We start from the raw sequence: 22,553 nt of genomic DNA on the forward strand, positions 1-22,553 counted from the left end.
TTTGTTTACCTTTTAAACTGACTTTACCTGCATCTCTCACATTTACAAAGAGGTCCAGCAGCAGATGTGTGTTAGCAATGTGTTTTTATGATCAATTGATTTTGATTTGCCATTAACAAAAATGGACCAATATTTACATTGTTTAATGATGGATGTTTATTCAAGTGAGATTTATTTGCATCATTGAGGTACATTCACTAATTTATGTAATAAAATAATTCATAGAAAATCAAAGTTAAGAAAAATAGAATATAATTTTTCACAGTCACAGTGAATATAATCTGAGCTATTGCAGAAGAGAACACAATGGCTCTGAAAGTGCTTGACAACTGAAAAGACATGGACAAGTAATGCATGCAGATGATTCGACATGCATCCGAGACAGGCATCAAAATGAGAAACAAACCTGGAATGGGTAAACTGCTATTCAGATCCTTGGATAAAAAGGGCTCTTTGATGATCAGAGCCTGGTTTCACAAAAACATCCTCCACATATGATCATCTTTTTTTTCGTGCCAAGATGCTGTTGTAAACCAGGTGCGAGCCATAAGTCATGCAGTACTTCAACCTTCAGTAAAGGTTGCTCAGACCTCATTCAGGGAGTTACACTTACTGTACATATTTTACATGGAAGCTATATAATCAAGTGATAATAGATACAGTATAGCCTAATGCTTTGTGCGAAGTAGTTTGCATCAAGAGTGAAAGTCTAGCACTCGCTGACCTTACATGTGGTCCTTGCGACTAACATGGTTTGTCCTACAGTACAGGTGCATCACTGTCTCAGAATGTTGCCTGAGCGTTTGTACATTGCACTCCTCCGTAATATTACATTGGCATGGTTGATGATTCATTAACTCTTAGAGCCAGAGTTATCTAAATCAGGTGATTGTCTTGTTTCTCCCTTGTCCAACTCGCTGGAGGGTAATTCCTCGGGGGTTGTGTTCAGGTCAGCTCTGTTGGGCTGGGTGTTGGACGCCTGCGAGGAAGGATCGCTCTGTCTGGATGGCTGTGTTCCATTTGCACAAACCACAGTCCCCTCTGACTTGCTGAAACTGAACAGCTTCCCAGGACTGAATGTCCTGTTGGGGGACTGTGACCTCTCCTGGCCACCGGGGGCAGCAGAGGAAGTCACTGTTGACCCTGGGGTCGCTCCAACCGCCACTGCCGGCTCCTTTTTCACTTCAGGCGACTTCAGGAACTTAAAATTAAGAAATCCAGGAAGTTTCGCCTCGCCTCCTGTTGGGGACTGAGCGGGAGAGCGCGATGTGCCCGAAGAGAATTTCCCCTGGAGGGGGATGATCTGCTTTAGCTTCATCACATTGTTGTTGCCCAGCAGAGAGCTGGGTCTTTTGGGTTTGTCCCCTGGCTTGGCACCCGGTGTTTTGTCATGGTGGTGCTGGTGCTGGGTATCCGCCTTGTGGTACTCGCTCTCCTGGCGAGCTTCGGCCTGCAGCTCAGCCTGACGCTGAAGCTCCTCCTCTTCGCGACGGCGCCTCAGCTGCTGCTGGAAGTGCTGCTGTGCTTGCCTCTCGTGCTTCTAATAGAGGATACAGCAAGGTGTATTTAGAAAAGGAGGGTGAAAAAGAAATAGACAGGTTGAGAGAGAAATAGTGCACCAGAGAGAGAAGAAAAGAATATAAGGAAGAGAGTGAATGTGTATGAGAGCAGAGAAATGTGAGTGTAACTTACAATTTAAGTGAGAATCAGAGAGATGTTTGTGTTTCAGAAAGTGCTAGGGATTCAAAGATCAAACTTAAGCTTGTCAAATCAAAAGTGTTTACACAAAATAACCAACCCGTGTGCCCTCCCTCGTGGATTTTGCATTTTTGCTGTTGCAAAATTTATCACCCTATCTAGCAGTTAGATGACACAAACAAGCTGTTCGGGTCCTGTTTACATGGGAGGGTATAGGCAATATGCTGACTTTCACAGTCAGGCCATCATAGCTGTGCTTTTGTATCATCATGACAGTTATCAGCATCAAGGGAAAGTGCCAGTGATACAACACTGTACAGACAAACATCATTAGACACACACTGCGATCTCCTGATGGGCCATAACACACTGCACAGTCAAAATAAGGCTGCACTGGCCTTACTTATACAAGAATACAGTTTTTCACATTGGATACAAAGAGACCAAAGGACACAAATAGACACACAGACTTAATGAAAGAAAATGCACAAAGTATCAGCCAGCAGCAAGCCTTCAAGCATGCTGTTTGCCGAAGGTCTTTCAAGCTATGATATAACTATACCTTGAAAGCTTCCCTTCGTCGGTACTCTAGCTTGGCCATCTCCTCTGCTACCCAGCCAGGGATATCAGGAATGGCAACATGGATGATGTACTTTAGGAGGATTGCAAAGTGCTGTAAACCACCAAGACCACAAAGGGACAGGCTCAGACACATTCTGTTGCCCATTCTCATTTTATACCAAACATCACACACACATACCAAAAACTCCTCTGAGGTTTTGTGTTCATCAATGAACCTAACACACATAAAACCTTGCTCAAAACCCTGATTTTGTGGGTGTGACACGCCATACAACAGATAATAGCAGGCCATGCACATATGTAGGACTTCATTTGTAATTCATTAAGGCCAGTGTCCTGTACATTAATAAAGTGTGAAGGCAAGTGTGAAGTCTGTCAAGGCAAAGACAAGTATGGGAATAATCTTACATTTAGTCTTCATACCTGGACAGCAGAGCATACCTCCAGCAAGACGATGGAGATGATAGTCATCTCAGGACTTAACCAGGGGAAAAGCCGCTGCAGCTGGCCACACTGACCAATCAGGTAACAGTTAACTATGATGGCTATCAGGCCCATGGCTTCCATCGCAGTCTGTTGTTGAGAGAGTGAGAAAGAGAGAGAGAATGAGATCTACTATCTTGATGAAACTTTAAATCGAGTATATGAACAGTATAGCTTCTATTAGGCCTTTCTACAGCGCTGACCATTTCCCCAGGGTTGAAAAACTAAAAGCACACTGACCTGCCACTGTCCAATGCTCTCTACCCTCTGTCCAAAGGGCCTCTGCAGGCCAGTGCAGAGCTTCAGGGCATCGCTGCGGATTTCGATGATATTGTTGATAAGAGCACACATGGCCGCCAGAGGGAACGCAGAGGAGAAAAGCACCACGTAGCCAAATTGGATGAACATCTCCTGGTAGTCCTGAAGTGTGTCCTATCAGTGTCAAAGGTCACACAACAATATCTGTGTTTTCATGGACATGTTGTTTGTTGGGGAAGTGGATGTATTAGATAGATTTTGGGTGAAAATTAATTTTATTTGACAAAGATATATGCCTTTATCTGACCTGCTGTTCTACATAATTTGCAAGACAAGAGTCATACCTCATATGTCTGCATGCAACTCTCAATCTCTGCCTGGGTCAGAGTGACAGTCTTGGGTTCCTCTGGTGGATCCATCCATGACCTCTTGTCCTCTTTCCCCTCACCTGCACTCTTTCTTCTCTGACACACAGAGTCATATTCATTCGGAGGGGACACAGTGGTATTCTCCTTGGTCTCCTGAAAGAATTGACATTAAGTTTAGGATCATTTCAAACTCTTATTAACACTGCAAACTAGTGCCAGCCCTCTGCAGGCATGCCAGGGAAATGTAAGGTTTGTAATGTTTGTACATTTTAACCTCAGAAGTGGTGCTAGAAAGGCATGACGTTACCAAAACTGGAATGGTTCTTTCTTTGGGTATCATGAATGTGAGATATCAAATTTGACAATTTGGCCTAATGATAATGATGGCACAAGATGAATGTGATGCTGACATCAAAATTGATAACGTTATTTTCCTGGCAAGACATGAACACCTAAGGGGAGCCCTGAAAACTTGTGGCTATCCGAGTTGGGCTTTTGGCAAAACACACTCCAGAAAGAACAACAACACTGATGATGCTGAGAAAATGAAAGACAAAGGCAAAAACATTGTGATTCCGTATGTGTCTGGGGTTTCAGAGAAACTCAGGAGGATTTTTAACAAACATTAAATCCCTGTTTGTTTCAAACCCAGAAACACTCTCAGGCAGAAACTGGTTCACCCAAAAGACAGGACACCACAGAATCAGAAGAGCAACCTAATATATGCCATCCAATGCAGTGAGAAATGTAAGGATTTATACATTGGTGAAACAAAACAACCAATGAACAAGCGCATGGCCCAACACAGAAGGGCGAACTCCTCAGGTCCAGTCTCAGCTGTCTATTCACATCTAAAGGAAAAGGCACACTCCTTTGAAGATAGCAATGTTAAGATTTTGGACAGGGAGGATAGATGGTTTGAGAGAGGAGTGAAAGAGGCCATATATGTGAAAGTGGAAAAACTATCCCTCAACAGGGGAGGGGGTCTGCGGCACCACCTATCATCTCCGATTTATAATGTTGCCCTTTCATCGGTACCCAGGAGGTTCAACAAATTAACCTCAGACGGCTCTCAACGATCGTCGTTCACCGGGGTCACACTTGACTCTGACGACTGTCGCTTCCCCAGACCGCAATGGTCAAGTGAAACCAGAACCTAACGACTGACATTAACACGCGAAACGTCTTGCTAAGACAAATACAAGTCCAGTTGCCTACGATTCAATTTGCCCAAAGAGAACGATGACCTGGATAAATGAGAATATCCATAGACATGTTCCTGGCAAGACTATGTTCAGTAAATTACTTGGCAAACCGTCCATTGCATTTAGAAATATGTCATGTTCATGTCAAAAGATTGGCCTGAGGCCATACAGTCACCACAATCAAGAGGAATTGTCTTTTGGGAAGCCAAACATCATGGCATTTCACAAATTACATTTCCTGATACCCTGCGTACAAATTTGACATTCTGGCTCTGGATGTTGACTCTAGAGGTGAAGTCATGAAGTCATCAACACTGACAGGGTTCATCATCTGGGGAGCATGAATGTGCTCACCACATTTCATGGCAATCTGCCCAACAGATTTCAAGTTATGTTGGTGTTAAATGTTGTATGGGCTGTGAGGACTGAACTGACAGACTGCTCATGTCATTTAACCTAGTATTAAATTATTTTTTAAGTTTAAAGTGCAATTTCACCTGTTTGTAGAACTTTCTCGGAACAAATAACAGCATCTTGTAATAAGGCAGATTATTCTGCGAATATCAAGGTAGTATCAGTTGGTTTAATGATTTTTTTTTCTTGCTTTAAGAAAGAAAGAAAGAAAGGAAAAAAAAACAAAGCTTGTAAGACTCCATTCTAGATTCATTTACTTGCTGAGGTGGATATTTTTGCAATGTACAAAATGCCACTGTTCTGCACAGGAACACAGGAGAAACAAAGGAACAAAGCAGAATGACAAATCACAGTCAACAAACAGGCGGATCACATACTTGAGCCAGTGTTTCACAATCGCTGTCATCGTCACAGCTGTCGAAAATACTGGATGGGTCCATCCCCTCCTCTACCAGCGTGGGACTGTCCTCAAGGAAGCTGTCATCCACTGCCTGTGTGTCTGTGGTGACATCCTGGTAGTCGACCTTCTCAGTGAAGCTGACTTTCCGTTGCCGCAGTGTACTGTCATTCATGTCCCACTCTTCCTCGGTCAGCCTAAATCCAGCCTTCAGATCCCCTCTCTTCTTTGGCTCTGGGTTGCCATTAGCAGGGTGACTGACAGGGAGACCCTTGGGCCCCAAGAGAGAATAGGCTGTCATTGAGGCTTGAGCCTTTCCTAGAGCTAGGCGGCCATATTTGAGCACGATGGCTTGGAGCAGTTCCCACAGCACCCTGGGGGTGAAGACACCCAGCTTGTTTTGCTCATACAGATAAGGCTGGAGGACCTCTTTGATGTTTTGCAGGAACTGGCGGAAGATCAGTAGAGTGGCTAGCATCTGTGAAGAGTGGAGAAAAGAGAACGCCTCTGTTACTGCGCTAAAAGTAAAGAGGGTCATGAGGCGGAACTCATGCACATCTCCAAATTTTTTTGCAGCATCTCACAGAGTTTGAAACACCAAAAGACAAGATCTGCCTCAGACTAAACAGAATAGGCTCTTGTTTGTGATATTTTAGACATTTCTTGTTACCTCCTTTAGTCGCTCCATGTCCTTGAGGTAGAATCCAATGTAGAAAAGGCTAAGGTAAGAATTGATGAATTCAAACTATAAAAGAAAGAGGAGAGTCAAACACTCACCGATCAAGATGAATCATCTCTATTCAATACCAAACAGAAGAAAAGCCTGACTTACAAAAACCATCTTGATGATGAGATTATTCTCATAGGCACTCTGAAGTCTGTAGTTCTCTGCAAGGAGAAACCAAGTATCACAGAAGCATTACTGAGTGGAATGATGATGGTCAAAAAATTTTTACTTTTTTCCTCTCTTTGCAAATTCTCCTTTACCTTGCTCCATGCTAGAGAATGTAAGCAAAAATGACAAAGAAAAGGAACTTCATAGCTAAAAGCTTTCTTCAGCATTACATTACACTCACTATCAATATAAACCTTCCTTCATATTAACATGCTTTAACTAAATTTCAGGTATAGACAACCACATTACATTTTAATTAAGTTGTGAGATGGTATTTTCTGCATCAAGCAGTCCAATAACATTTTTACTGTCACAAGTGAGTTTGTTTTGTGACTCTTACCCATGTCATTGAGCCAGTAGGCAATCTTCTTGTACACTTCATCACATATGGTCACAGTAATGGCCAAAACTATCTTAGGAATAAATCTTGTAATGCCAGGTAGCTCCTGGATCTCCATCACCACTTCCTGTGAGCAGATGTAAAAGCATGAGGCATTAAGAAATCATATTTAATTACATACGCTGTCTTACATTCCAGAGCGATCTTTGTACGTCTACTGCACTAATCAGAGCTGACACTTGTGCTCAGAAATAGGTGTTGAACCTGATTTTAAAATACAATACATTTCACAAATCATTAGACTAGTAATACCGGATTATGGACCTCAACGCTTGACAAGCAAATCATTTTCTGAGATGTTGCTGTGTCATTCTTACCACTATTGCCAAGGAGATATTTATTCAAATGAATTAAAATGGATGTCAGTCACACAAATAGTTGTTTTGTCATTAGTTTTCCCCGAAAAATTTATATTTAACAAGGGGTGGTTTTATCTATCATGTTCACAAGAGAGATGCCATCCTCATTTGTTGCCCTCACGTCACCCCCTGACTACAAGGACTAGGCTTCTTTTTAATCAAACTGTATGCTGTATCGTGTTCAAACCTGCAGTTCCAGACAGAGGAGCATAGCCAGGAAGACAAAACAGAGACAGAGGAGACAGATGGGCAGGCTGACCAACCATCTGAACATAGCCCTCTTCCAGGGAGGGTAGTAGAACTCCTCACAGCCCGTTATGGGACTGCATCGCTTCACTCCCTGCCAGGAAGAAGGAGGCAGGGCACAGTGAGAGACAGAATAACAAGTGAGATCTTATTTTGTGATTGCGTTTCTAAAAACCTGACTGTAAAGTGGATTGTGGACTGCAAAAACTTGTGGAAAAATATGCTACAAGTGAGCAATAAATGATCACAACAGACAAAAACAGATTTTCTATCTTTTGGATCTTGTGTGCCAGGTGTTTGTGGGCAACAGCAGACATTACCTGTGAATTATTTAGTGCGGAGAAAACAAGTACACCATCTCATTTTGAGGTAACACTTCTCCCAAAATCAAAACTTGTGTTTTTGCAGCTTCCTATTCAGAAGTCCATGAAATGTGCTAATTCAATAAATATATGCATTAAACCAAAAAAAAATAAATAAAATAAAAATAAAAAAAAAAGTCCCACTCTGTGTCAAATGTAAAATTCCCCTAAAATGTTGAATTTTATGGCATTTTTTCCTTGATAAAAATTTTACACACAGCGGAAAGTTTATTCTGTTTTATGAATTATGAACTATGGAGGAATATGATGAACATAATGTGAACATGATAAAAATATATATTATGAGTTAATTGTTTTTAAAATTGAGGCTGAAAAAAGCTCTCTGACATTAAGTGAGTTGGAAGACTTGCATTAAATCCATGCCATGTACAGCTATTTTTCTCACATTATTGTCTTTAATTGCTCAGTCGACCCCAGAGCTTCTGTCAAAACACACTCGCCCAACGTGGGGCTCGAACCCACGACCCTGAGATTAAGAGTCTCATGCTCTACCGACTGAGCTAGCCGGGCTTGCACATGCTCCTCAAAGGGCTCCCTCTGAAAAATAAATGGGACACCAGCTACCCTCCCCCTCCCCACTTCTTCTAGTCATTCAAAACCACAGCGGGTGGAAACTGCACAAAGACACAAGGGCCATGAAGAAACACTTCCACCTCCTCTTGGAAGTCATCCAGCGATCTCTCCAAGACTAGTGATCACATTACTAATTATTTTAAACATGCCAATCCACTCTCTCCAAGTGTTTTACAAGTGTTTCTCATAGTAATTGTCCTCTACACTTCATCTGTAGAAGAGTGGAAATGGAATACAGAGGAAAAGGGACAGGGGTGCAGAAGAAGAAGGATCAAACTAAACCATATATGTCAATGCTGGATTATAAAACTTGCCAGAGGGACAGCCAGAGGTGAGAAAAAAATAGTGCAGGTTGAGTGCATGAGGTAGGAAAAAAAAAACCTTAACAGTTTTGACTCAACATTGTAACAATACCGTGCACATGCCACATCACTACAAGCGTGATAATTGAGTTGTTACGTCCCACATGCCCAAGCTTTGACAGCGTTACTCACCCTGAACTGTGGCCTGGGCTCCTCCAAAGACTCAGCGGGGGTGTCCAGGGTGCCCCACTTGTAGGCCAGCTCCGCCTCCCGTCTTTTCCAGCGCTCCAGAAACAGCGTTGCCCACACAACATTGAAGAGGGCAAACACCACACAGCAGATATCCTGACTGGTCTGTGTGGGAGGATGGAACAATGAGAGACACTCACTTGAAGTAATTATTATGGAATCCACAGTTTCAAGTGTTTTATAATTCGTGCCATTGTTAATGGTTTTATTATGCTTATTTATGTCTTTTATTTATGATTATGTTTGGCAGCTAATTATGAGAAATGCCATTTACTATAAAAATTAACCAAGAAAAAACAGCATAATAAAAAATTATGACACATTTAGCTGCATCTAAAAATAATTAATCACAAAAGGATATGCCAAGGATTTTCCTTGCCATATCCTTGGGCATACACATCGGGCTCTAGTGTGTTATTCAAGGACATTACAGCATGGATCATCATGGATGCCCACAATTTGTGTTGCACATTGCAACACAAATTGCATTACAGTTGTGATTTCCACAACTGTAATGCACTCTAATGCGACTTGTTTTTTTTTTCTTTGTTTCTTCTATGGTTACCATTTTATTCAAATGTACAAGGGGAACAAGTGGCATGACAATGAAAGAAGGGAAGGGAAATGGTAACAAATGTACCATGACAGACAACAAAAGGACCTTGAAATCTCGGTGAAATCCTGACACATCTGGTTTAACACTACAAAGAATATCTGCAGAATAGAGGGTAAGAAAACATTGCATAACAGCATCTATACACCCATGTTGTGACATGGAGGAGGCTCCATGGTAACAATACAAACGTTTTGGAGGAGAGAGCTGTCTCGTCTCATTATCTACTTAATACAGGTTTCAAGTACCTGGTCAGCCTCTGCTAGTATCCAAAGGAGAAAGCCAATGACAGCAGGATAAAGCATGGAGTTGGTGTAGAAACCCAGCCAGGCAAAATACATGGCGATCTTGACTCCAAAGTAGTCGCAGATATCATCTAAAATACAAACAGTGTTAAACTGCATGTAGTTTTAAATACGCCATGACAAGAAGAATCATAAAAGCCTGTTTCACATATTTTCATTGATCTAAAAATTGAAAACAGACAGCTCTTCATCTAAAAGCATCATACTGCCTTGTACAATTGATACTGTGGGCCTATGACACAGAGAATTTCCTTATTATTTTAAAGTTTCAGTTGACACGGCATTGCATAAATAATCACGTTTACTTTGGATTTGCGGCATCAAATTGTCCTGAATTCTGATTTTAGCTGTGCTTACCCAGAGGCTGCCTCTCACAGACAGCCTGGACCCAAGATGTCATCAGCTGACTGAGGATCCTCTGCTCATGGAGAGGAAACATCTGATGGATCACTCCTCTGGCCACCAGCTCTGGTACTAGAAACAGAGAGAAGGGGGCACTTATCTAGTATCCAACATTATGTCTCACACACCACTGGCCTGATTTTGATTTTGTGCTCACATGGGGTTTCTGTGTTTAAACAATAGACAAAGCTTTAATTAAAGACCTAAATTCAAAAGTAATTTCTCATCAAAAGTACAATTTGAACAAAACAATGCATTTTGGCACTGTGTTCTACCATCTCAAAAAAATTAGACTGATTGGCCAAATTGGAACTTCATAATTAAAGGTCAAAATTTCAAACTTTGAAAAGCCTCAACTCCTGCGCTGTAAGTCCAATTGATTACACACATCAAGCTGTCCTCACAAATTACATTAATTAGGGCACCATGATTAAAGGTCAAAATTTTAAACTCTAATGTAACACATCAGGCGCCACTAGTGCGATGCTCACAGCTGAGGCATTCTGGCTCTGTGCTCTGGCTTTTGAAAACATTACACTGATTAGCCAGATGGGGAAACTATAATTAAAGGTCAAAAATGTAAACGTTGACAGGCCATAACTTTCATGCCATAGGGGAAATTTTGAGGAATCTGGGAGGGATGATGCATATTGTTGCATCTTCACGCACATGTCATTTTGGGCATCTTTCCTGACTGGCACAAAGAATGTGTGCATCCTTTGTGAAACATGTTGCAGGTGTATCATTCATGCACTATATTTGAATGTGTCTCTTTATCTTAGACACTTCAAAAGGATATGCTCACTTTCAGAGGTTGGGTGAAAGCACTGTGCAGCGGTGCAAGTGCTAGACTAGACTAAGTGCCTAATGGAGCAAAATCTCTCCTCTATTTATTACACTCAGTCTGAGTTATTCAGTTGAATGCCTTCATGGGTTGCAGAAGACACATTTCACATTAAAAAACAGATACGGTACAGCAAAGCAAAAAAAGCAAAAAACAAACTGCATACTGATTGGCTGTCCCTCCAGGAAGTGAATGTTGTGAAGCACCTCCCCCTGCTTGGCTCGCAAGTTGTCCAGCCAGTACTTGATGATGCTCTGACGCTCCTGAACAATTAGAAAATTAGGGATGAAAAATTAAGATAGTATAAAGACAGGTGTTTTCTTTTTTAATTTTCTAAAATATAACTGATTAAAAAGTACTGTAAGGATTCAATCACAATGCATGTAACTTCCCCAAAATGATAACCATGGCCACAAATAGTCCCCAAATATTCACAATGACACAGATTCTGTTTTTTTTTTTTTTTTTTTTTTTTAACTGCTCTAACCTGTGAGGTGAAAAAGCAGAGCTCGCTCTCTATGTTCTCATAGATGTTGTCCTCCTCACAGGAAAACCGACGCGTCCCACCACCAAACTGTGGTTTGACAGCTTTGTGCATGCCCATCTGTTCTGCTCCCTGCAGTAAGCTGACAGTGAGGGGAGAGCGGGGATATGAGCAGCACTATGAAAATGTAGGTCTGATGTAGCATTAAAACGCTGTGGAGGTTACAGGGCAAATGGATTTATAGACTAAGTGCATGCCACACAATCCAAACTGTCTTTCACTCACAGAACAGCCATTATAGAACAACTTCTGTAAAGCATATAAAGCATGAGTTTTGATGTTAGAGAATTTATTAGAGAATTACAGAAGAATTTTGCTCCGTTTCACACTGACTATGAAATACAGTCAATCTCACAGCTGCAATAAATAATTAAGAGTGAAAAAACGAAAAGAATGTTATCTCCCATTTCTCTCTCTCTCTCTCTCACACACACACACACACACACACACACACACACACACACACACACACACACACACACACGCCAGACCTAGGAAATATAAGTTGATATGGTTTCTAAAGACCGGATTTGCTGAGGTGCACTTTTCTTGTGGAGCTCTCCTATAGACTAAAATTTGTCCCATCTCTAACAGGATAAAAAAAGCAAATCAAATATACTCAGCTACTGTTTTGCCGATGTCTGCAGAAATACACACAAAGATCAACACACATATACACACATACACACACACACACAGTTACAGGAGTTATCAGACTCTTACTTCTCAAAAGTCGTGGTGATGAAGAAGGCGTGCCCCTGTGTGTGTTTATGCTGTCGAACCTGAATGGTGACTTGTGGGATTCCAACACGGATCTGATTCAGGAGCCATAGCAACGTGTGATCATCTATCGTATCTAGAGCGGGAGAGAAACCGGATTCATATTGCTTGTGAAGTATAGATTTATTACTAAGTCCAAATAACATACTGATGACTAATGACTCACGTATGCATTAAAAGAGGCTCTCAAAAGGACAAAAAATAAATAAAAACTAAATTGGGAAACCATTTGAATGCAAAAGAGTGATCGTTAATTTGCTTAAAATTGACTAAAAGTTGTCTATATGCAGTCTACACAAGTGAAATTATCAAACTAATTAAAGCTCTAGATGCTACCTGGGTTTAGTTTGAAACATGTCGCCTCTATAGACTGCATATTAGAGGGCTATTTGCTTTTGTTCACATGAAACACAATGCACCACACCTGACATAAACTCTTCTTTGTCTGCATTTCCTTTCATTCTTAGACCCTGTGCAGGCATACATGCAGGAACATGTACATGGCCCTTCATGCAGCTCAGCACTGCATAAAGGGCCTGGAACAAGGCCAGCCTTCAAAGGCTGACTGAAGGGCCACGAAGAAGCGGGGGTGGGAGGGGTGACACAGAAAGGTCACTCCAATTAAATCCCTGTGGATGTATTTCATAAAAACATTTCTTCCATTTGAATAAGGGAATTTAACCTTGACCGGTTCCATTCTGACTCAAGCTGGGAGGGAAAGAGAAGAACTCCATTTTGCCATAATGGAGCCCATTCTTTAAACACTAGATTAATAATTTGAGGGTATCTTAATAAATTAGTTAGAAACATTTAATGTCAGATAAGACAATAACATATACAGTATACTGTGTACATGTTGGACACATTCACATACATATTTTATTCATTAAATAAATACTTGGTCAGTGTTGCAGTATTTTTTAGTTTTTTACTAATAGAAAAATATGAATAATTGTTTTGTGTGTATGGAGTAAAATGTACAGTATGTTTTCAGCATACTGTACACATGTAGAAAAGTTGCCAGTCTGAATGTTTCTGAGTCACACTCTCAACTTTGTTTGTTGACACTCATCCACCCATATTTCTGCCAACAAGTGCATTATTCTTAAAGGATTCAACGGTCGGGGCCTGTCTGTAGGTACACAGGCACTGTAAATGGATGAGATGTAATTGTCCCTGGAGACCATTTTCAGTCCCACACACCGATGTCTGAGTGGTTGGCTGACTGCCAAAGACGTCCAATGTGGACGCTCTGTTCTCTCAATGGTGATGTATCGGTCAACGAACAGGGAGGGAAGGACGGGCCTTACCGTACCTGGGAATGTCATCAGGATATCACAGTTGTCGGTGGGCACCATCTTCAGCCAGGACTTACGAGACATAATGTAGTGTCTGGCCTGCAGAAGGCGTTTCCCAAACAATTTATCTAGAGGGAAGGATTACACAAGGGGCAACAGGAGGAGAAGAGGAGATGATATATGGGTTAATAAAGTTTAAACTGATTACAGAGAATGAGTGAGAGCTAGAGCTGGTGGAGTGTGAGAGAGAGGGATAGACAGATGGTGATATTTTCTCATCAGGGTGATCAAGGACACAGATGACGGCTTAGTGTGGTAAAACTATGCCAAACTGCTGTGACTGTCACCCTGTCACTCATCACTGACACTATTAGGCCCCAGACTGATCCGTTTCACCACCATGATCTTCCTTTTTTATCCTTTTACTCAGGGAGACTTGCACATAAGAAACAGAAAGGGACATACATGAACAGAAATGTGTCCAAAATAACTGTTCGACTGCTGTGAAGGTTGACTGTGCAGCATTGCTCATATACACAACACTGTTTTACAGTACAGAGCAACTGCATGCCTGGTTTCAAACATTTTGACAGATGATTTGTAAAAAGGCCAACCACTCACAAATTGCGGTTAGGTTTATTCTGCTTTAGCTTTTCAAATGTGACTGTTAAAAACCACAAACTGTAGGCGAAGCAAGAGGCCTTGCTTTTCACGGCAAGCATGTCCCACTTGTACACTAGAGGAGTGGAAATTTCTTGACTCTAAGATTCATCATAATGTGGACATGGAAGATTCTGCATCCATGCAGCGACAGAACATAATCGTACAAAATTATCTCCTACTAACGGTACTGGTATTGGCAAGATGCAGCTTTTTATATTATAGGCTGTTATAGTCTGACTGTTGAAAGCACTTTACAAATAAAAGGGAGTTCAGATTTATTGTTATTTATTGTTGACAGGTCAATTGTACTCAAATCAAATGGTGAGGCCAGTGAGTACCCACACCTCTGCTGTACACTGCTGTCACAACACAACTACAAAGGTCTTAAGTCATTGTTTTCGCTGCCTTCTCTTCCTCTCTCGCTCACTGGTCCTTGCTCTTAAGTCACACTCTCTCTGTTGCACGCAAACACAATAGCCACAGTGACTGACCGATCGCTATATTGTGCAGTGAACTGTACTCTACTGCTGTCTCAATCCCTCTATGATAGGGCTCTCACATTCTGCAGCACAACTACACTATCCCATTACCTAATTCCTACACAAAGCCAAATCCCCTGCATTCAGAACCATCATCGCTGTCATCTCTCTTTTATTCCCTTCAGGCATTATATATATATATATGTGTGTGTGTGTGTGTCCCACATATCAGTATCTGGAATGACCACTTGAGCGATATCTATTATGTACTAGTAGTGTATCAGATAAACATAATCAGTGACCAGCAAATTGGGGCATGTTCTGTTGTGATCATACCTACAGGAAAGCAGCACTGCTGATAGGGAGGGGGTCGTTGAGCTAGGCAAAATATAATGAGAGCTGTAAATCACTGGGCAATTTTGTTAATTGAACTCTGTGCGTGTGTGTGTGTGTGTGTGTGTGTGTGTGTGTGTGGTGTCAGTATATATGTGTTAGTACGCATGGCTTCTGACCTAACAGTGCAATTCAAGCTAAACGACTAACTGCGTTATTCTTTGTCCTGTCTAAATGGTAAGGAATCAGAACAGATGATCATCCACTGAATTCGCCATGCAACCTGTTCTGCCTCCATTCATTTTCTATGAGATGCAGGCTGATAGTTGCACAGGGCATGCTGGGATAGCTTGCAGCGTGGTGTGAGCACACAAAGGAAAGGTGTGAGGGGAAAAGCTAAACTAATGTCAGTTTTATTCAAATGGATGCGGCGTTCCAGAGGTGAGAGCCAATTTCTTTTTTCTTGCTTCCTTTCCATTCTTTTCCTTTCTATGTGCACCAGTCAGCTGTAACCTATCTTTGACGACAGTTTAATTATTATGGTGTCAGTGTTTTCACTTTTGTATGATCTCTCTCTCCTGATATACAGGGACACTGACAAGGGAAAAGCTGCCTGGAGGGAGGTGGCAGAAATTCTTAGTGCGTCTGGTAGGTAGGCATAATGGACTGAAGTGACTTCAGCTGATGTTCGCCTGTGACCTTGTTTAGTCTGATGAGGTTATCATTACCTGTAAGCAGGATTTTATTCACCCACAAACATCCAGTTTGCGATGAGGGCAATGCTACGTGAAATCATTCCACTCAGATCATTAGAGCTCATCTGAGCTACTGATCCTCTCCATTCATTAATGTCACTGACATTGGTGGTTAGATGTGCTGAGCTTTCCCCAAGACATTCTTGGAACATTTAGAGGCAAATGGCTCCAGGCAAGAGGCTGGACCTGGCAGCAGAAATTCAGCTATTCAGAGCAATTCAGGAATATCATTATCATCCCTTTAAATATACAGCAAGATGATTTAATGTCAAACTGCAGTGGACTGCAGAACCATACACTTAAAATAACCAATATTGCCCAGGATAAAGCCCATATTGCATATATATCTCCCTCATCCCTTCAGTATAAGCAATTGTTCATTATGTTTTGCAAGTGAAAGCCAGTCTCTGTGTGCACCATCCATATCATCTGTTCAGACAAATTAGTCTTATGGGCCTTCGACGGGTAGCCATCATTGTGGGGAGGGTTTAGTTTTGTTTTTTCATTGTGTAATCCAATTTTGAGCACTTTAAGCTCTCTTTATTTCTCAGGGGTACACTAGGTTCATCCAGGCCAACCAGTGTCAGAGGAAGTAACCAGGACTGTGTGCAGATCTTCATTAACAATTAAAATATTCATTTTTAGAACATTCACTCATTTTCTCTACCTGTTTAATGCTTCTCAGAGATTTGAGGCTGGAGCCGAGCCCAGCATACAATGGATGAAAAGCAGTGAGACACCCTGGACAGGCTGCCAGTCCATCACAGGGCTAAACACAGGCAGTCACATTCACAGATACGTAATTCAGATAGCGTGTATCATAAGACCTCGCTTTGGAGCATGAGGCAAAACAGGGGGACAGAGACCAAAGTGAACAGTGAGAACAAAAAGGGAGGACAAGGAAATCGAACCCCTTGCTCTGGTGCAACAGTGGCCTACTACCCGCTATAAGTCACTGCAAGTCTCCACGAGAATTGCCATTTTTTTGACCAACTGTAGACTCTTCACAGTACAATCTTTCACCACAATGAAACAGCAGTCAGCTCTTTTTGTCTGTGAGGTTGTAACAGAATTCATAAAAGCAGAAGGAAGTTATGGTAAAAAAGATGTGATGGCCTGATAACTGATGGTGATCATCAGCAAAATCACCAGTTAATTCATTGACAGTGCTAATGTGACTAAATGACTAAACTAACCCTACCACAAAGTACCATATATTTAAAGTAGCTCAGCTATGGCAATATGGTCATTTAGACTTTTTTTCATACTGTTGCAGTGAACAGTTGTTAAAGTGGTTCATGTAAAATTTTTATCAGACAAACCACCAGATAGTTATAGCTGACAGTTTTACTCTTCTTTTACCATTTGCAATTTGCTGACAACAACCAAAAAGTAACTGAAGGATGAAAACTTGTATTTCATCTCACAGAACAAAACATAGTATATAGTTGGCTGTGGGTGGCACAGACTTTATTTTGGGCTTCTAAACCCCATTTAGTTTCAATAGGGATGTTGGACTAGCCTTCACAAACAGAGATACCCTATTGGCCAGTTGAATAAAGAGTGGACTTAGTAGGAGAACAGTGTTTCTGAGATGATCTGGTTAACTTCAACAATAAAATCATTAAAGTTTCTGTATATCATACACCTACTAAGAATGTGCTCAAGATTTCCTTGGGGTTTGCATTGGCAGGATCTCAAGAAGCAAAAAACCTGGTTGCCTCTTAAGATTCAAATAAATTTCAGTGACATATTGAGTCTACTGGCCAGGCTCCACTTGGATCAATAAAGCAACAAATAGGGCCTGCTGAAGTGAGAAATGCAGTAGTGTTAAGTAGGGTAGCCTAATCATCATCATCATCCCATCATCTTGGGACAAAAGCCTGCAGCTTATAAACTAACCTGATAACCTATCCGTTTCCCATCACATCAGCCTGCAGGTTCCTGTGAGAAGAAGTGGAGGAGCCCAGCGGGAGCATGCATCTTCACCGCTGCATGACTCTGTGCACCTGTAACCACAAAGCCTCGGTACTTCCCGGGCCTCTGTGGGTCGGAATGCGCACTATGCAGCGGGAAAAGACAGAGACATGCCCAAATAAAAGCCGAAATGCTATGAAAGGCACCCGATTGACCTCACCGTCTTCTGTGTGTCAATGGGATCGTGCGAGTAAAGTCTCAAGCATCCGTGACTGCACCATTACCACAGCACATGCACGGTCTCCTCTGTTCCCATCATTTTTTGGCGAGCGGACACAGAGAACAAGCCTTTTATGATGTCCGCAGGCAATCCAGGCAAATAAGACAATACAGCTATTTTACCTTTTATTGTCCGAGACACTCACCGAGCACACCAGACGGAGGTGAAGATATTTGCTGCGGGCTGCTGGTCCTGTCCTCCTCGGTTGGCACCGTCCTCTCCATCCTCTCCGCTGCCCTGTCGCCGTCGTCGACGTCGGGGGTGCTGCTGCTACTGTTTACAGTAGCGTCGGTATCAGCTGCTCCGGTACCCGCCGCCTGCATGGTGCCGCAGAAATACTCCAGAGCGGAACTGGCGGTGGAGGCACGGGAAGACCGCACTGCAAGGGGGGATTTATTTTATCGCATGGGTTTTGCATGTAGATGCGCTGGGAAAACCAAAGTGCTGTATACCTGATGATGGAGGAGGAAGAGGAGGAGGAGGAAGAGGAGGAGAAACATGATCATGGCATCTACACGCGCACCAGTCGTGACTGGGTAGTGACGACAGAGTTTTAGGGGGACACCGCGCAGGCTACAGGTCTATAAACAAAGGCGTCTGTCATGTCTGCATAGATGCACGGTGGATCCCATACGATTATAGGCTATCGATCAGGAGAAATGTACTGTCACAGTGCCAGCAGCACCTCTCTCTCACTGCAAAACGCATGATCAGTGCGGGCTACTTCACAATATCTTCTCCTACATGCCTGCTGAAATAGGTCAAAATGTGTATTTGCACATGGTGACACTGATTCGAAATATATTTTGGCCACCGAAAATACATTTCTAGCGTCATTATGTACAAGTAGCCCTTAGTCTACCTTTTGCCTTTTGCATGTTTTCACACATATATTCTGGCCATCGGAATGTGGGAGATTTTTTTCACACTTCGACAGTGGCTTTCAGATTGTTGGCTGATAAATGCAACCTCTTTGCCTTCTCCACAGGGATCTAGAATGCATTAGAGTTATTTCCTGCTCATTTGCCCATATCAGATAAACCCGGCGCTTTCCTTGTGTTTATGGCTTAATAGTTGAACCAGGGGGCTGTCCACAGGCTGTACATGCACAAGTCAACAGCTGAATTATTGTAGATGTAGGATACAACATGCAAGAGTGTGTGTGTGTGTGTGTGTGTGTGTGTGTGTGTGTGTGTGTGTGTGTGTGTGTGTGTGTGTGTGTGTGTGTGTGTGTGTCTGTGTGTGTGTGTGTGTTTAATCATTAACACCAGTGATTCTGTTTGGGCTGTGACCCAAAGGCATGTCTGTCTGACTGTCACAGGTTCTCCAGCATGCAGAATGTCATCACATGGGCTGACCAAGTCCATTTATAATAACAGTGCATCATATTTTGCCATTGTGCCATTCCCTTTATCTAAAGGTGTGGTTGTAGGGTGTGAATATGCACAGTAGCCAACAGGGTAAGCAGTCTCTTCGGTGATATTTCTTGGGACCCAGTTTCTTCATGGTAATACACTATTATAGACACTAGATGGCAGCAGTAGAAGGCAAACAAACTGTCCAGTACCAGACATTGCTACTAATGCTACTTCTACCTTTCTATTATAGCTACAAAGGAACTGCTTATTTAGGGGAAAATTTAATTTAGGATCTCAGGGAATTGTGGGAATTGTATGTACGTACAAATTTATGTATGTATGTATGTATGTACAGTACAGGCCAAAAGTTTGGACACACCTTCTCATTCAATGCGTTTTCTTTATTTTCATGACTATTTACATTGTAGATTCTCACTGAAGGAATCAAAACTATGAATGAACACATGTGGAGTTATGTACTTAACAAAAAAAGGTGAAATAACTGAAAACATGTTTTATATTCTAGTTTCTTCAAAATAGCCACCCTTTGCTCTGATTACTGCTTTGCACACTCTTGGCATTCTCTCAATGAGCTTCAAGAGGTAGTCACCTGAAATGGTTTTCCAACAGTCTTGAAGGAGTTCCCAGAGGTGTTTAGCACTTGTTGGCCCCTTTGCCTTCACTCTGCGGTCCAGCTCACCCCAAACCATCTCGATTGGGTTTAGGTCAGGTGACTGTGGAGGCCAGGTCATCTGCCGCAGCACTCCATCACTCTCCTTCTTGGTCAAATAGCCCTTACACAGCCTGGAGGTGTGTTTGGGGTCATTGTCCTATTGAAAAATAAATGATCATCCAACTAAACGCAAACCGGATGGGATGGCATGTCGCTGCAGGATGCTGTGGTAGCCATGCTGGTTCAGTGTGCCTTCAATTTTGAATAACTCCCCAACAGTGTCACCAGCAAAACACCCCCACACCATCACACCTCCTCCTCCATGCTTCACAGTGGGAACCAGGCATGTGGAATCCATACGTTCACCTTTTCTGCGTCTCACAAAGACACGGCGGTTGGAACCAAAGATCTCAAATTTGGACTCATCAGACCAAAGCACAGATTTCCACTGGTCTAATGTCCATTCCTTGTGTTTCTTGGCCCAAACAAATCTCTTCTGCTTGTTGCCTCTCCTTAGCAGTGGTTTCCTAGCAGCTATTTGACCATGAAGGCCTGATTTGCGCAGTCTCCTATTAACAGTTGTTCTAGAGATGGGTCTGCTGCTAGAACTCTGTGTGGCATTTATCTGGGCTCTTATCTGAGGTGCTGTTAACTTGGGATTTCTGAGGCTGGTGACTCAGATGAACTTATCCTCAGCAGCAGACGTGACTCTTGGTTTTCCTTTGCTGGGGCGGTCCACATATTTGATGTCTTCGGTATGTATCTATAATGAAGAAAGTAGTAAAAATAAAGAAAAAACACTGAATGAGAAGGTGTGTCCAAACTTTTGACTGGTAGTGTATATCTATATCTGTATCTATATCTAACTAACTCTGGCATCCATGATTTTTTAAAATTACCATTCACTTCTGAATGTGATTCACAGGCATTGGAGTAAGAAAAAAATGTTCAATCCACACAGTAAGATTCATCAGCCTTTACTCTAATTCAAGAAAAACATGAGAACTTTTCAGACAGAAGCTTTTCCCTGATAGTCACGTCCTATGGTTTAATTTTTATTTTCTTTACAAAAAAGACAAAGCAAGGTTAACCTGCATTCTTTGTGATGGCCATGAGGAAACAGATTAAGTCTGTTCTCACAATGCATTTCTTATTTATTACTAACTATGACACAGGGGCAAGAGACTGGACATCCTGCTGAGCAGTCATCACCTCCAGCTAAACTATCCAGGCTGCTGTCAACACATTTATTTAGTGCAGTGCATGCACTGTATGTAACGGCTGACGTCTTCCTGAGGGATCAAAACTAAATCACTGCAGTGGCTTTAGCTTTGTTTCAGTGTCTTAGTGGACTAGATGATCACTAAGCCTCTTTACATTCCTACTTCTGGTATAACACCAGTAAAGCTCTTAGTGTGTGATGGATAATCAATGGCATAGATAAACAGGACACTGTTAACAGGTAGTCTAGACCTGCAGCAGCTGAGCTGATGACATCCACCATGTTTACAACAAAATAAGTCACTTATTCACATCTTTGTACAATTTCATTCTGGCGTATGCATATTTCTGCATACATTGCATGTTGGAGAGATATCAATAAAGAAATATTAATAAACTTAACATAAATTGAAATAGAATGTGATAATAATATACTGATGTTTCAGCTCTGACGCCAGAGGTTTGAAATAGTAATCCATTCTGTTATCATGAGTGTCCTATCGTAACCTTGTTCTCCACAAAGCAACATTTTCAGGAATCAGGGAGAACTGTTTGTTTTTCCTGCGTGGTGGGGTAATATACTGGATTTTTGACATTACCATTTATTTTATTTTAATGGTTTGATTTGGTTTGGTTCAAGCCCTGAAAGACAGTAAGAGCTTTTTTTCCTTTAAGATAAAAGCTCCTGTAGGACACCACCAACATCCAGCTGACTGTCAAGCTGTTTGTAGTATTGCACCAAGAAACCTATGAGTGTTGTTCTGCTATTTTGAACTCACATTCACTTTTAGGTTTATTATTGTCCATAAAACTGAGGCAACATGAAGTAATGCTGCCCAGTACAGGTTGTTCTAAGTGGAATCCTCTCCCTTCCCAGCAATTAACTTTACCCATTTTTTTCCTTCTCGTAACTCTCCTGCTGCAAAGAGGCCAAGGTGACAGTCAGGGTTAGGCAGAAGGGCTGCAGCACAGAAGGACACCCATTGTTGGGGGGCATTTTTTCCACCCAGCTGCTTCCAGTGCTTACCCCCACCCCCCATCCCCCTGGTATAATATCAGCAAGAGAAAGGGCTTTGCCCCTGATGTCTTTACCAGCCCTGGTGGTCATGGGACTGAAGAGGGGACAGGCAAATAGGAAACGCAATTAGCAGTCACAGTCAACAGGGAGCATTAGCAGCCAGAGACAAAAGAGGTCAGAATTCTGCAACCCCAGGCGAGGAAGGAGGTCGTAATCATTAGCACCCGTTCCCTTTCCTGCACCAGGGAGGGGGAGGGA

General features: G+C 42.1%; 1 protein-coding gene, 1 long non-coding RNA gene and 1 other non-coding gene across 3 annotated transcripts in view; 1 reads left to right on the forward strand and 2 right to left on the reverse strand.

Moving 5' to 3' along the window:
* Positions 1-22,553, forward strand: part of LOC115374731 (uncharacterized) — a 108,429-nt gene that overhangs the window by 68,786 nt on the left and 17,090 nt on the right. The gene's annotated exons all lie outside the window — the stretch shown is intronic.
* Positions 64-18,405, reverse strand: LOC115374722 (anoctamin-8-like). Its single transcript, XM_030073793.1, has 18 exons — positions 18,171-18,405; positions 13,616-13,726; positions 12,244-12,376; positions 11,464-11,602; positions 11,143-11,239; positions 10,088-10,204; positions 9,674-9,801; positions 8,756-8,917; positions 7,247-7,399; positions 6,641-6,767; positions 6,238-6,293; positions 6,076-6,150; positions 5,386-5,883; positions 3,366-3,542; positions 3,004-3,195; positions 2,722-2,853; positions 2,261-2,371; positions 64-1,540 (listed from the first exon to the last, which is right to left on the reverse strand). Exons 1-18 carry the CDS (start codon positions 18,346-18,348, stop codon positions 854-856), a joined length of 3,273 nt encoding a protein of 1,090 aa, XP_029929653.1. The 5' UTR covers positions 18,349-18,405; the 3' UTR covers positions 64-853.
* On the reverse strand, positions 8,126-8,198 carry trnak-cuu (transfer RNA lysine (anticodon CUU)). The gene has a single exon. It is a non-coding gene; the product is annotated as a tRNA-Lys (tRNA).

Source organism: Myripristis murdjan, chromosome 17, assembly GCF_902150065.1.
Source record: "Myripristis murdjan chromosome 17, fMyrMur1.1, whole genome shotgun sequence".
In the NCBI taxonomy this organism is placed as follows: Eukaryota; Metazoa; Chordata; class Actinopteri; order Holocentriformes; family Holocentridae; genus Myripristis; species Myripristis murdjan.